The sequence below is a fragment of the Indicator indicator genome, chromosome 36 (assembly GCF_027791375.1).
Source record: "Indicator indicator isolate 239-I01 chromosome 36, UM_Iind_1.1, whole genome shotgun sequence".
Lineage (NCBI taxonomy): Eukaryota > Metazoa > Chordata > Aves > Piciformes > Indicatoridae > Indicator > Indicator indicator.
The window spans coordinates 810,999-825,367 of record NC_072045.1 but is presented as its reverse complement, the minus strand read 5'-3'; the positions used below and the strand labels follow the sequence as shown (position 1 = coordinate 825,367).

General features: G+C 52.9%; 2 protein-coding genes across 2 annotated transcripts in view; both read left to right on the top strand.

Moving 5' to 3' along the window:
- The window catches only part of LMNB2 (lamin B2), a 45,159-nt gene extending 43,969 nt beyond the window's left edge, over positions 1 to 1,190 (top strand). The window contains exon 12 of the mRNA XM_054396017.1: positions 1,149 to 1,190. Within this exon, the coding sequence (XP_054251992.1) occupies positions 1,149 to 1,190 (42 nt within the window). The remainder of the gene's footprint in view (positions 1 to 1,148) is intronic.
- A 9,259-nt stretch (positions 1,191 to 10,449) lies between these two features.
- TIMM13 (translocase of inner mitochondrial membrane 13) lies at positions 10,450 to 11,251 on the top strand. Its single transcript, XM_054396283.1, has 3 exons — positions 10,450 to 10,624; positions 10,889 to 10,957; positions 11,037 to 11,251. The coding sequence occupies exons 1-3, from the start codon at positions 10,487 to 10,489 to the stop codon at positions 11,133 to 11,135; spliced, it is 306 nt and encodes a 101-aa protein (XP_054252258.1). The 5' UTR covers positions 10,450 to 10,486; the 3' UTR covers positions 11,136 to 11,251.
- Positions 11,252 to 14,369: the final 3,118 nt, after the last annotated feature.

Below are 14,369 nucleotides of genomic sequence, written 5' to 3'. Positions count from 1 at the left end.
GTTTCAGATGTCTATGAATCTATTTATGATATTATTTATCTCCATATGTCAGTTATTTCTCCTGAGCAGTGTCCACTCATAGCTCTTCTTCCAACAAACTCAGGTTTGAAGTTGATCTCCTGAAGTTCTTTTAGTCTCCAAGAGGTGGAGCAGTGTATTTGTAATAGAAATGAACTGAAACAGACCTTTTTTTACCCAAAGCAGCATAGATCTGTCTCAAATAGAAACACTTGAAATAAAGCAAGCTAATAACATCACAATTTCATCATCTGCATGAGTGGGAGAAGCATGGAGGTCACCAACCAGGCTATGGCAGCTAGAGGGGAGCAGTGCTGTGATCCTGGCAGTGGAAATGATGCTTGCTGAGGTCTCTCTCTAGTTGTCACATTCCCTGAATTTAACTAAACTGCCAAAACCAAAGCTTTTAACTGAGGTAATAAGCAGTGGACAGGAAGTTTTGTGTGGGACAGCAAAGTGCCCTCATGGCAAATGGGCTCCTGGGGGGCATTCAGAAGACTGTGGCCAGCAGGAGTAGGGAGGTTCTCCTCTCCCTCTACTCTGTCCTGGTGAGACCCCACCTGGAATATTTCATCCAGTTCTGGGCTCCCCAGTTCAGGAGGGAGTCCAAGGAAGGGCTCCAAGGATGCTGAAGGGCCTGGAGCACTGCCTGGTGAGGAGAGGCTGAGAGCCCTGGGGGTGGTTAGTCTGGAGAGGAGAAGACACAGAGGGGATCTGATCAATGTCTGTCAATGGCTGAGGGCTAGGGGTCAGGAAGGAAGGGACAGGGACAGGCTCTGCTCAGTTGTGCCCTGTGACAGGACCAGGGGCAGTGGATGGAAACTGCAGCACAGGAGATTCCACCTCAACAGGAGGAGAAACTTCTTCACTGTGAGGGTGCTGGAGCCCTGGAGCAGGCTGCCCAGAGAGGTTGTGGAGTCTCCTTCTCTGGAGCCTTTCCAGCCCCATCTGGATGTGTTCCTGTGTGACCTGTGCTGGATTCTGTGATCCTGTTCTGGCAGGGGCTTGGACTGGAAAATCTCCAGAGGTCCTTTCCAACCCCTAACATCCTGTGATGCTGTGAACCAGAATCCAGGCTTGCTGTGGGAAGCTGATAAGATCTGAACTCAACTATCTCTGTCTTATTTCAGGGGGATCCCAGAACAACCTCTAGAGGATGCTCAGTGATGTGAAGAAAGAAAAAAGAAAAAAACAGAAACTATTATTTGCTCTTTCTCTTCATTTATTTCCTTTTTATTTTTGCTATTTTTTTCCCCCTCCAGAGCCACTGAAAACTATTTTTATATGCATCATCTGATTTCTTTGAAGTTTACTCCTTGGTACATTTTTATATAAAAAAAAATAGCAAAAAAAAAAAAGTCTCTTTCCTGAAGAAAACTTGCCAGGATTTTTAACAGATTCCTTTGTTTTCCCCCCTCTCTGTTAAAACTCTATTGGAATGCAGCATTTTGTCCCAGACAGAGTTGAAAGTCTTCTGTACAAACCAGCAGCAAAGAAGTTTTTAGCTGAAATGGGATGAGACTCCTTGAGTGCATGGGAAATCTGTGACTGCAGAGATAAGCAGGAGAGCACAAACCCCTCCCAAATCTAAAAAAAAATCAAGCAAACAAAATACCCCAAAACCCCAAACAAACAGAACCCCCAACCCCCTCCAAACCTCTCAAAATCAAATAAAGGAACCAAACAAAGATCACTTTAAGGAAGTGCTTTCACCTGCAGGGCCCCAGGAGGGATTCCCAGTGTTGTCTCCTTGCCTGGTCCCCTCAGCAATGCCCTCATTAGGAAAACTAGATCCCCCCCAAATTGATCAATGATGCTGCTCCACCAATGGGGAGCTGCATTTTGGACACTCTTGGCTCAGGCTGCTGGCATCTTGTCCTACCCCAGGCTCTGGCAGCTTAGTGGTAGAACTGCTGAGCCTGCCAGCAGCTCCCCTCCATGCTGTCTGCAGACAGAGTTGGGGCTCTGCTCACTGAGCACTGGCAGCACCCTAAGGTGTGGAGCTGCCAACCCCAGAGCTGAGCCTGCCAGCAGCTCCCCTCCTGCTGTCACTGCAGACAGGGAGAGTTGGGGCTCTACCCACTGGGCACTGGCAGCACCCCAAGGTGTGGAGCTGTCAACCCCACACTTGGTGTTTCCAGGGGAGTTTGCCCTTGTCCCAGGTGAGGCTTTGTTAAGCCATGGCCATGAGCTGTGCTGTGCAGTCTGCCTGATGCCTGAAAGCTTTTGGCATGTACAGCACTGAACAATGATTGCAGATTTTAGCTGTTAAAACCTCTTTTACTTTTGGCAGTGTTGGCCATTTTAAAGGTTATCCTCTGTAACCTGTTGACTTGTTTTAATCAGAGCTAGGTGCAGCTTGTCCATACTTCTCTGATCAGAGGGGGCACTGCCAGGTATCCTCAGGAGCAGCACTTGCAAAACAGGACAGAAAGAGCTGAATTGCTTTTTTCTTAGCCAGTTGCCAGGAGCTGCTGCTGCTGTTCAGGACACAGGCTCTGAGTGCTCAGATGCCCCAAGGAAAGGCACAGCAGTGCTGGGTGCACAGAGTGCCCTGTGTGAGCAGCAGGTGGGTTTGACTGCAGGCTGGGATGCATTTTCTGTCTGCCAGTGTCCCTTCAGCTCAATGTTTCTGCTGCTGCATTTCAATGGAGCTCCCTCTGACTTAGATTCCATGCATCTTCAAGCACTAGGAGGAATACTTGACTGCTCCAAAGAATGTATTGGCTCCTCTACAAACAAACCTGGGGTTGGGTTTTGGTTTGTTTTCTTTTTCTTTTTTTTTTTTTCCCAGTAGTTATTAGTTTGGATACAAAACTTGGATACTCTTTGATGCCAGCATAGATTCCTGTTTTTTACCTGCACTCTTGAACTCTGATCTTTGTCATTCAAGTAGTTTAGACTCCTCAAACAAGCTCCAAGGTTTGGTGTTTTCGGTGGCTTTTGGACATTCTGTTCTCTGAAGAGTTTTGTGACTGACAGATATAACCTAGGAGGTCAGTTTAGTGGCTTTGACTGATGGCTTTGTAATGCAAGCAGGGTGGGAACAAAAGGGGGGAGGGGTTGCAAGCTTAGGGATTTTCTTTTGCCATTTAAAAAAAAGAAATCAATCTGAGTGCTGCTTTCCTCTGACATCACTGAAGTGAAGCTGATAGCAAGGCAGAGATCTCTTGGGATCCATTCTCAGCACATCAGCTGGGCAAAGCAGTTGAAGATTTGGCTGTTTGGGCTACCTAGGGATCTACTTTGGCCGTTGGTTTTTTAATTTCTCATGGAATTTTCCCACTCTGCTTGAGTAGAAGGTTAAATATGTAGTAAATAATGTCTCTCTCTCTCTCTCTCTCTCTCTCTCTGTAAAATGTATCTAGTGAAATTATGTTTCTCAGACATACTGTTACCAATTACCTTGTTTCAATTAGCTGTTATGCAAATGAATGCAATCAAGGTAGAAGCATTTTTGCAGAGCACCTTCCAACCACTGGGACAACATTTCCCTGCCTGACCCATGGCTTCTAGCATAGGGCTGCATCCTGGTGTTGAGGGCTTTGGGCTTGCTTTTGGGCTTGTTTTGTTGGGTTTGGTTTATTTTCCTCAAGATCTGTATTTATTTTTTTTACATTGGCCAGTTTGCAGATTGCTTCATCTTGCTGCAGGTGGTGATTGTTCTGTGAGCTTAACTACTACAGCACTGACTGTGGAGTTCATTTGCATTTAGGGTTTTTTTTTCTGTGATGTTTTTGGGTTTTTTCCTCTGTAGAGGTTGAGGCTAGGAGAGGCAGCTGGAATGAGGAAAAATCCTCTTGCTACCTGAGCCATAGTTTTCTTAACAGCTACTGTACAGGGAATGTGTCTTGGAGCCTTAAGGACTGGTGCTGGCAGATCCTTTGTGAGCAGCACCCTGCCCTTCAGGAGCAGTCTGCAGAAGTTGTCCTTCCTTTGCAGCTGTGTCCTTTAGCTGTACAACAGCTCAGCTGATTCCTCAGAGCCATGTTTAGTTATCTCCTGGTGTCCATCTGGACTGACAGGGTGGGGAAGGCTGACTGCCAGCAGCCTGAGTGACCGTGGGGGATTCTCTCACCTCAGGGCTTGCACAAAGGCTACTACTAAACCCAGGAGAAACAAATGACAGGACAGCAAAACTACTGTATTCCACACACCTTCCTCCTTGCTGGGGGGTTCCTAGAGGCCATTCTTCCCTCTTGCTTCTGCTGCTGAGCTCCAGTGTAACAGCACCATCCTGTTCAGCTTCCTGCTCCAGACTGGGAGGCTTTTGGGCTTTTACCAATCCAAAAAAGGATTCTTTTTTTTTTTTTTTCCTTCTTTCAAAGGTTAGATTTTTTTTTCTCCCCTCATTTTCAGGCTAATCAAAGTGGTTTTGTTCCAAAACAATCCAGTATCCTGTTACTCTCTTTTTCCTGTTTGATCTTCTGTGTGACCTACTCATGAAGAAAAGCTGCAGGCTGCTCAGTGGTTCTGCTCCAGCATCCTGGGATCAGGTGTGGAGCTCAGAGGAGAAAGAGATTTGCCTTGACAAGGAGGAAAAATCTCTCTGGTTAGGGAAATGAACCAGCATGTAGCTTTTATCAGAGTAGTTTCATGAGTGTAACTCCTCATGTTCTTACTCCAGGAACACAAACAACTTGCTCTGGCTGAAGCAGTAAAAGTGGTTCCTAAATGGTTCTCACTGGTTAGAAGGGAAAGTAGCAGCAGCATGGCTGCAGGGGCAGAGTTAGCAAATAATTCATTGTGTAGATCATGGCAGAATCTCAAATAAAAGACACCAAGCACCCCCAGCTCCTCCTGCAAGCACCCCCAGCTCCTCTACTCCTGCAAGCACCCCTTGCTCCCCCTAGCTTCATGCTGTGTGACAGTGCTTCTGTCAGGACAGGGCCATCCCTCTGCAGAGCCAGCAGCAGTGGGGTGTCCTGGGGAGTCCTGCAGCTGGGGGTGCAGTTACCAGGAGCCTCTGAGGTCTCATGCTGCTGCTTTCTGCTCATGGCTTCAGCTGTGGTGCTGCAGTGACTCACTGCAGGTAGCAGAGGCTGCAGTCCCTTGTTGCTGCACAACTTCCTTTGCCAGGCTGAGGCCAGCTGAGGGTTTTGCCCTGGCACACACAGCAGCTTACACTGCTGCCAGGTCACTGTCTCCTGGTTTGCCTTGGATGGGCCTGGATGGCACAGTTTGTGTTAGCAGCAGAAACCAAAGCTCTGAGGAAGGAAACAGAGCCCTGCTTCCCACGGCCTGTGAGGTGACAGCCAGCTGAGGTGACAGCCAGCTGAGGCTGCCTGCAGCTGGGCTTAGCCAGGGAGGCTGCAGTGCAAGGAGCTGTGGACACCTCACCTCCACTTCAGGGATCTTGCTGGGTCTAGGCACCCTTCCTTCTGCTGCTGCTGCTCATCCTGTGTGAGGGTCTTTTAGCTGCAGGCTGCACAGAGGTTAGTTAGGAGAGGCTGTAGAAACCCTCCCTTTGAGGGACTTTGAGATCTGTGTCCTTTGTGTGCATCAGAGGTGCTGGTGCTGTCTGCAGCCTGTGTGCTGCAGGACTGGCATCTGGAGCCACTCCCCTCACTCTTGAGCTGTTTTGTCTCCTCTTGCTGTGTCTTCTTTTAAGAGTCTTATCTTCAAGCAAAGGTCTCTCCACATTTGGGACTGGATTTTATTGCCACTGTTGGGTCCAAACCCTGCGTGAGCAGGAAGTGAAGCCTTGCTGGGGTCCAGTGAGTGGAAGGTGAGGTAGTGATTGCATTTTTTATCAGAGCATTCTTTTAGCTTGAATGGTTCAAGACAAAATTTTATTGGAGAGTGTTCTTTTTCTCACTTCAAAATGGCCTGGGAAACAGAATTTTGATTTGCCCTTCAATATTGCTTTAGCTTTAAACCAGTTTAAAATAATTTAAAAGTGGTTTGGTTCTTTTTTTGGTTCTTTTTTTTTTTAATTTTATTTTCTACAAGACCATATTTACCTGCAATTATTATTTGTAAACATGGATGCCTTCCTTGAAACGCTAAGGTCTAGAGAGTGCAAATGATGCTGCACAAGCAGTGACCTGACCTGACCTGGAGTTCAGGGCAAGAAAAAAAAAAAAAATCCCAACAAAAAAAAGGTTTTAATAAACTTTGACTTTTTTTTCTAGTTAGGTTTTAACCAAGTAAGGATTCAGTGGTGGTAAGTTAGATGTTACCCTGTGCTCCAGCTCTACTCCCACCATCACTACACTCAAACTGCAAGCAAAAAGCTGTTTTAAACAAGTTGAAGGCAAAATGCTTTCCACTTGGGCACAAAATTAGAGCTGAACTCTCTTTTTAGAGAGTTTTGCCTCCTGATTTGAAGTGTGGGTGACTTCTCCTACCATGTTCTAGCTGTGCTCCCTTGGCCAGTCCCAGCTGACCACCTCTGGGCAGCTGCCACAGAGGAGCTGTTTTTCAGGGGGGTTGGGGGGGGGGAGGTTCCAAGTTTTGAAAAGTAAGAAGAATTGTGGGCAAAGGTGGTGAATTGGGATTAAAAATCAACAAAAGACAAGTGCTGAAAATGTTGAGGTGGAAGCTGTGATCAGTAGGTCATGCTCTAGACTTTATCATTTCAAAGTGGTGTTTCCTTTTCTTTTTAGGATATGCATGCCAAATGTCTTTGTCTTTTTCAATGATTTGTAAAATACATTTTATGACTGGAAACTTTTTGTACAACACACTCGAATAAATGTTTTGCAATTTACCTCTTGCTGTCTCTTCTTTTTACCCAAAGCAAAGCCCACAGTAGCTGTTGGAGAACCTCAGCCCACAAGGGACCTTTCTGTGCCTAGAGAATCAGGAGACACTGAGCCACCTGCAGTCCTCTAAAAGCTGGGGGGAGTTGTGGTGTGCTCCAGAAGCAAATGGATGCTCTCCTAGATTGCTTCTAGTTGGAAGGGAGCCTCCAAGGGCATCTTGTCCAACCCCCTGCAGGCAGCAGGGACAGCTCCAGCCAGAGCAGGCTGCCCAGGGACACAGCAAGGCTGATCCTGAATGTCTCCAGGGATGGAGCCTCAACCACCTCCCTGGGCAACCTGTTCCAGCCTCTCCCCACCCTCACTCTGCAGAACTTCCTCCTGATGTCCAACCTAACTCTGCCCTGCTCCAGTTTCAAACCATTGCCCCTGGGCCTATCCCCACAGCCCCTTCTGAACAGTCCCTCCCCAGCCTGCCTGGAGGTCTCCTGCAGATATTGAAATGCAGCTCTAAGGTCTCCCTGCAGCCTTCTCTTCTCCAGGCTGAACAGCTCCAACTCTCTCAGCCTGTCCTCATAGCAGAGGTTCTCCAGCCCTCTGATCATCTTTGAGGCCTCCTCTGGAGCAGCTCCAGCAGCTCCATGTGCTTATGTTGGAGGCCCCAGAGCTAGACAGTACTCCAGGGGAGGTCTCAGCAGAGCAGAGTAGCAGAATCACCTCTTGAGCTGCTGTGCAGGAGCAGTGCACCTGGTGGTGCTTTCCCCTCTCACCTACAGCACCACTGCCAGCAAGCAGAGGGAAGAGCAGGAGCAGCTGGAGCAGGTAACTGTCCCTCCCCTTTTCTCTTCACCCCCTGTGCTCCACAGCCCCTGCACTTATGGAGTTGTCTCCATGTAGCCCACTTGATCCTGGCTGAGAGAACAGGAGCAGGTCCTGAGCACAGCCCTGATGGTTCTGAGGCACTAGGAAATGGGTGAGGTGTTGCTGTGAGCTGCTGTGTTCATCCTGGCTCAACATCCAGGCACTTGTCAGCAGCCTGTGTTGTGTCCCTGCTCCACAGGCAGCCCCCACAGCAGCAGCTGGTGGTAAATCTGGGAGGTGGGGATGGTTTCTTTTCCAAGGGGCCAGACCCATGGACAGGATGATGCAGTTCCAATACTCTGAAGATGAGAGCAGCTGTGGCCTTAGCTCTGCTGTGGTGCTCAGTTCCTGAGCAGGGACCTCCCTCCTGCACAGCACAGCTGCTCCTGGAAAAAGCTTCTTCCTGCTGGTGTCTCCCTTGCTCCCCCCAGCTCCCACAGCATTCCTGCACACTCACTGGGGCCACAGCAGGGAGTAAGGCAGGAGTCAAGGGCAGGAGCCTCCTGCCTGAGTCACCTGAGGCAGAGGGAGCCATTAGCAAAGGAGAGAAGAATGAATTCCAGGGAAAAGCCAGCAGGGAGCTACTGCCTGCAAGGATCCAGGTACTAAGGCTCCTGTTTGGTGTGGGGGTGAGTGCTGCAGAGTTTGGCTGTGGTTTCAAGCTGGTTTCAGGCCCTTCCCCTCCCCCTGCTGTGGGGCTGTGCTGCAGGGAACATGCAGAAGGGTGCAGGCCTGGGGATGGCCCCAGCCAGCCCTGCTCACACCACAGGCAGCACAGCTTGGGGGAAACAGCCCCACAACAGCTGCCTGGCCCCAGCACTGCTAGGGGCAGAAACATTTCCAGCTCAGACTTCCCTGGAGCCACCCCAACCACGCAGCTCATCCTGACATGGGACATGGGCCTCTGCCCTCACCCAAGGGTGCAAACATGGGACATGGGTCTCTGCCCTCACCCAGGGCTGCCAACATGGGATGTGGGTCTCTGTGGGCTTGTGTCATGGATGTTAAGAAAATGTTAAAAATGACCAAACCCAGGCAAACAGAGAACTACAGAGTCAGGCACAGAGTCCACTTGGTGACCAAGACAAGTAGGATGGAAGGTCCCAAGGGCAGGAGGCTGTGAATAGTCTCCAGCCAACTGTTGTGAGTATGAAGTGTGACAGTGCCAGGGAGAGGGAGGGCTTGGGGAGAGGGCAGAAACAGAGCCTTAACCTTCAGTGACCTCAGACTGACTCTAATGCTGAAACCCAACCTCTCGGAGATGTCATCTCTGCAGGGCCAGCTCAGTGAGCTGGACAGCCCCAGACCATGCTGAGGTGAACACAAGTCCTGTGAGGAGCAGCTGAGGGACCTGGGTGGAGAAGAGGAGGCTGAGGGGAGACCTCATTGCTGTCTACAGCTCCCTGAGAGGAGGCTGAGGCTGTGGGGGTTGGGCTCTTCACCCAGATACCAAATGAGAGGACAAGAAGAAATGGCCTCAAGCTGCATCAGGGGAGGGTTAGGTTGGATATTAGGAAACATTTCTTCATCAAAGAGGTCATCAGGCACTGGCACAGGCTGCCCAGCGAGGTGCTGGTCACCATCCCTGTGGGGGTATTTAAAACATGTCTGGAGAAGATGATTAGGGACTTGGTCTAACAGCTGTGTACAGGGATATAGAATCACAGAGCTGTTTGGGTTGGGAAAGCTCTCTGAGGTCATCCAATCCAACACCAACCCAACCCCACCATGGGCACCAAACCATGGCCCCAGGTGCCATGGCCACAGGGGTCTGGAACACCTCCAGGGATGGGCACTCCACCACCTCCCTGGGCAGCCTGTGCCAATCCCTGACCACTCTGGCAGCAAAGAAATTTTTTCTCCTCTCCAAACTAACCCTCCCCTGGCACAATTTCAGAGTATTTCCTCTCCTATCACTGAATCCTAGGGAGAGGAGACCAATCTCCACCTCACTGCAGCCTCCTTCCAGGGAGCAGTAGAGAAATGTTAGGCTATGGTTGGACTCAATGATCTTTTCCAGCCAGGCAATTCCATGATTCTGTGATGAAATTGCAGGAACCTGACCTGATCCTGGAGCAGGACCTTTCCTTAGTCACCTCTCTGTCAGAATCTGTGGGTCCTAGGGATGTAAGCTTTGGGAATTGTCATGAAATCAGAGCATCCAGAATGGCTCAGGTTGGAAGGCACTTCAGAACTCATCTGCCCCAACCTCCCTGACATGGGCAGGGACACTTCTCAACTAGACTCAGCTGCTCAAGGACTCATCCAGCCTGGACTTAAACACCCACAAGGACTAAGCATCCACAGCCTCCCTGGGCAGCCTGTGCCAGAGTCTCACCACCCTGGTACTGAAGAACTTCTGAGATCCAGTCTAGCCCTGCTCTGGAGAAAAGAAGACTCCAGACAGACCTTAGAGCAGCCTTCAACTGCTTGCAGGGGACCTACAGTCAGGCTGGGGAGGGACTGTTCAGAAGGGCCTAAGGGGATAGGCCGAGGGACAATGGTTTGGAACTGGAGCAAGGCAGAGTTAGGTTAGACATCAGGAGGAAGTTCTGCACAGTGTGTGAGGAGACACTGGAACAGGTTGCCCAGGGAGGTGGTTGAGGCTTCATCCCTGGAGACATTCAAGCTCAGCCTTGCTGCGTCCCTGTGCAGCCTGCTCTGGCTGGAGCTGTCCCTGCTGCCTGCAGGGGGTTGCACAAGATGCCCTCTGAGGGTCCCTTCCCTGCTCGCTCTGAATCCCACCACGGACCTCTTCCGCCTGCCCGCGCCGGCCGCAGCCTGCCCGCCGCGGTGCACGCTGGGAGCCGCGGTCCCGGCGCCGCGGCGCACGCTGGGAGCTGTAGTCCCCGCGCCGCCATTTCCCGGCAGCGTGCGGCCGCCGCTCGCGGTGACTTTGCGGCATGGAGAGCGGTTTCGGCTCCGACTTCGGTTCCGACTTCGGTTCCGGGGGCGGCGGGGGGGGCAAACTGGACCCGGGACTCATCATGGAGCAGGTGAAGGTGCAGATCGCCGTGGCCAACGCACAGGAGCTGCTGCAGGTCAGGAGGGGCGGGCGGGGGGTGCCCGGGTCCCGCGTGTCCCTGTCCGGCTGCAGTTCCTGGTGCCGCTCGGTGCGGGGCAGCGGGCTCGGTCCCGCAGCCCGGGGGAGCCCGGCCGTGCCCGGTGCCTGTCCGCAGTGCACGGGTGGGGGCGGCCGGGCAGCGAGCGGTCGGTGCTCCCGGCCGGGCATCGCTCTGTGCTCCCTGCTCGGCCCTGCCCGGCTCTGCCGGGTTCCGCGGCCGCCCTCACGGCTCTCTCCGCAGCGCATGACGGACAAATGCTTTCGGAAGTGCATCGGGAAGCCCGGCGGGGCCCTGGACAACTCGGAGCAGGTGAGCGCGGCCGGGGGGAGGCAGGAGCAGGCAGCCGCCGTGCCCCCGGGGCGGCCGCTGAGCGCTGTGCCTCCCGCAGAAGTGCATCGCCATGTGCATGGACCGGTACATGGACTCCTGGAACACGGTGTCCCGAGCCTACAACTCTCGGCTGCAGCGGGAGAGAGCCAACATGTGACGCCCCCGGCTCCGGGGCCAGGGAGGGACCATGCCGGGAAGGGACGAGCGGCCAGTCCGGGTGGTTGGGGCTGAAGTCCTGCCGCATTCCAGCCCCGGCCGTGGCAGAGCAATAAACCCTCGCTGAACCTTTTGCATCCCATGGCTTTTATTGGCACCTGCCCCAGGAGCAAGCGAATTTTCCAGCCTTGAGAGCCGCCGGGAGCTGCTTGCTTTGCCTCAGGCTCTTCCCAGCGGTCCAGACCAGCCAAGGGATGTAGCAGCTGATAAATGCCTGCTGAAAGGGCTGCAAGGAGCCTTCTGTGGAAAAGGGGGGGCCAGGACAGCAGCAACCCCCTTGCCCAGGAAGCCAGCATGGAGCCAGCCACCAGGTAGTTGCCCAGTCCCTGCTCATCAGTGGAAAATCTGCCATAAGATGCTCCACAAGCCACACTTGGCTCTTGCTTCCCTGCACAGCTGTACCTGGGGCTCACTTCTGGCCTCATCAGCTGTGGCTTAGCTCTGTCAGCATGTGGGGAGCAGAGCTGTGCTCAGGAGGTTTGCAGCACAGCCTCCCAAATGCAAGGACAGCAGGGCATGGAATGGGCTGGGAAGCACTTTGGTTGATTTCTGGAGTAAAAGCTGTGGTGTGGCTGTGATCCTCTGGAGCTTCTGGCTTGGCCCTGGGGGCTGCCTTAGAGTCTGCCTTCAAAGTCCTCTCTTTGAGGGAGGAGCACCTCTGCAAGAGGGCCTGGGTCTGCCTGGGGGCTGAGCTCTGTGTTCTCAGCTCTGGCGAAGGTCTGTGCTGGGCAGTGTGCAGCAGCTGGGAGAGCAGAGTGCTGGGGAGGAGCAGTGCCCATGGCCCTGCAGGGACACTGTGGAAATCCCTTTGGGAGCTCTTTGTGTGTTGTGCAATATTTCACTGTGTGCTGGGGCAGACAGACCAAAAGGAAGAGGTCTCCTTACCTGCCAGGACATTGAAAAGGATGTGGGAGAACCTGGGTCCACTTCATCTCCCAGAGTGGTGGCTTCTGTGAGGGGACTGAAGTGTCCTCACACAAGTTAGCAGGAGGGCGCTGGACTGATTGAAGCTGACCTGGAGCTCCCCAGCCAGGCCAGGCAGAACAAAGCACTTGGAGCCATGTCTGCTGTGGGGCCTTTTTACTTTTCCTGATGGCTCTGTGAGTTTTGTGGCCCTGGCTGTGCAGCAGCTGTGTTCATTGATGGGAATGTCCCACAAGTGTTCCAGCCCTGAATCTGAGCCCATCCTGAGCTGAGCCATGCCTGGAGGCCAGGTCTCACAGCTCTAGCTGGGAAGTACAGAATCACAGAATGGCTCAGGTTGGAAGGGACCTCAGAGATCATCTACTGCAACCTCCTGCCATGGGCAGGGACACCTCCCAGCTAGACTCAGCTGCTCAAGAACTCATCCAGCCTTGAACACCCCCAGGCAGGAGGAAGGCACAGCCTCCCTGGGCAGCCTGTGCCAGAGTCTCACCACCCTCACAGTGAAGAACTTCTTCCTCAGCTCCACTCTAACCCTGCTCTGCCTCAGCTCCAAACCATTCCCTCTTGGCCTGGCTCAGACACCCTCAGGAGAAGTCTCTCTTCAGCCTTCCTGCAGGATCCCTTCAGGTAGTGGCAGGCAGCTCTGAGGTGCCCTTGGAGCCTTCTCCTCTCCAGGCTGCACACCCCCAGCTCCCTCAGCCTGTCCCCACAGCAGAGCTGCTCCAGCCCTTGGATCATCTTTGTGGCCTCCTCTGGACTCACTCCAGCAGCTCTGTGTTCTTCTCCTGCTGGGGACACCAGAACTGGAGGCAGGATTGGAGGTGAGGTCTCAGCAGAGCAAAGGGACAGAATCCCCTCTCCTGAGAGGGTCTCAAGCAGTGGAGCTCAGTGGCAGCTGGACTGGGAAAGCAGAAACCTCTTGCTGGAGCCATGGTCATGGAATGGGTTGGAAGGGACCTTGAACAGTTACCTCGTGCCAAAGACTAGGGAGGGGTTGGGTGCTGGCTGCTGGTCAGTTTTGGTGGTTGGATGTTTGAGATGATAAAGGCAGCCTGAGACTTGAGCCCTGCAGCAGTTTCCTTGTGTCTGCCTTCTGCTGCCCAGTGGCACCCAGCCTCCCCCTGAGGGACTTGAGCCCTTGGGTCACTATCTCAGCACTTTGCATTTTTCCCACCTAGCTTCACCAGGACAGTGGTTTGTGTGGCTGTGCCTTCATCTCTGTTACCTTAATCCCCTGCTCCAAGGAGAGCTGAGGCTGGGGCTTGAGAAGCCTCTGCTGATGCTCTGATACAGGTGAGGGGCTGTGCAGTCCAACTGTTCCAGTCCTGCCTTCTCCTGGGATCAAATCTTCAGCCAGGAGATCATCACTGAGCTCACCAGCACCAACCATTGAGTGCAGACAGTGCTGAGCCCTTGCCAAAGGCCACTGCAGGCACAGCAGGATCAGAGGGTCCCAGGATGCCAGCTTGGAGGGGACCCCAGGGATCATCTGGTGCAGCCTCTCCAGGTGTCAGTACAGCTGCAAGGAGCTGCCCCAGCACCCTGCCAGGCTGAGGCTTAAACTGCCCAGGGTAGGGAATCCTCCACTTCCCTTGGCAGATGATTCCAGTGCCCAGCTGTGCTCATGGGGAAACATTTTCCTCTGCAGCCCCATGGGAATCTCCCCAGCAGTTCCTTGTCCCCATCCCCCTTACAGCTCCAGCAGGGCAGTGAGGTCTGAAGCTGCTGCAGAGGCTCTCATGGAACAAGTGCCAGGACAAGAGCAAACAGCCTCAGGTTGTGCCAGGGGAGGTTGAATATTGGGAAAAATTTCTTCCCAGAAGGGTTCTCAGGCACTGGAAGAGGCTGCCCAGGGAGGTGGTGGAGTCACCCTCCCTGGAGGGGTTTCAAGGGTGGTGCTGGGATGTGGTTCAGTGGCAGTGGCTTGGCAGCAGTGTTGGGTTGTGAGCTCCAGGCAAGCAGTTGGACTTGATGAGCTCCAAAGGCCTCATCCAGCCTCACCAGCTCCATGGTTCTGTGATAGGACTCTGGGCTGGGAGAAAAGTCATTTGTCCCTTGGCTTGGCTTTGGGGTGCCCATTCCTAGACCAGGGTCAGCCACACTACATGCAGCTCTGGCAGCTGTCCTGGGCACCCCTCCAGCAGCCAGGGCAGGGTTTGATGTGCAGGATGCTCAGCCAGGTGGTCAGGACAGGCCTCATTTATTTATGGAACAGGGCTAGGGCTGTACCTTTCTATGCAAAGCAGTT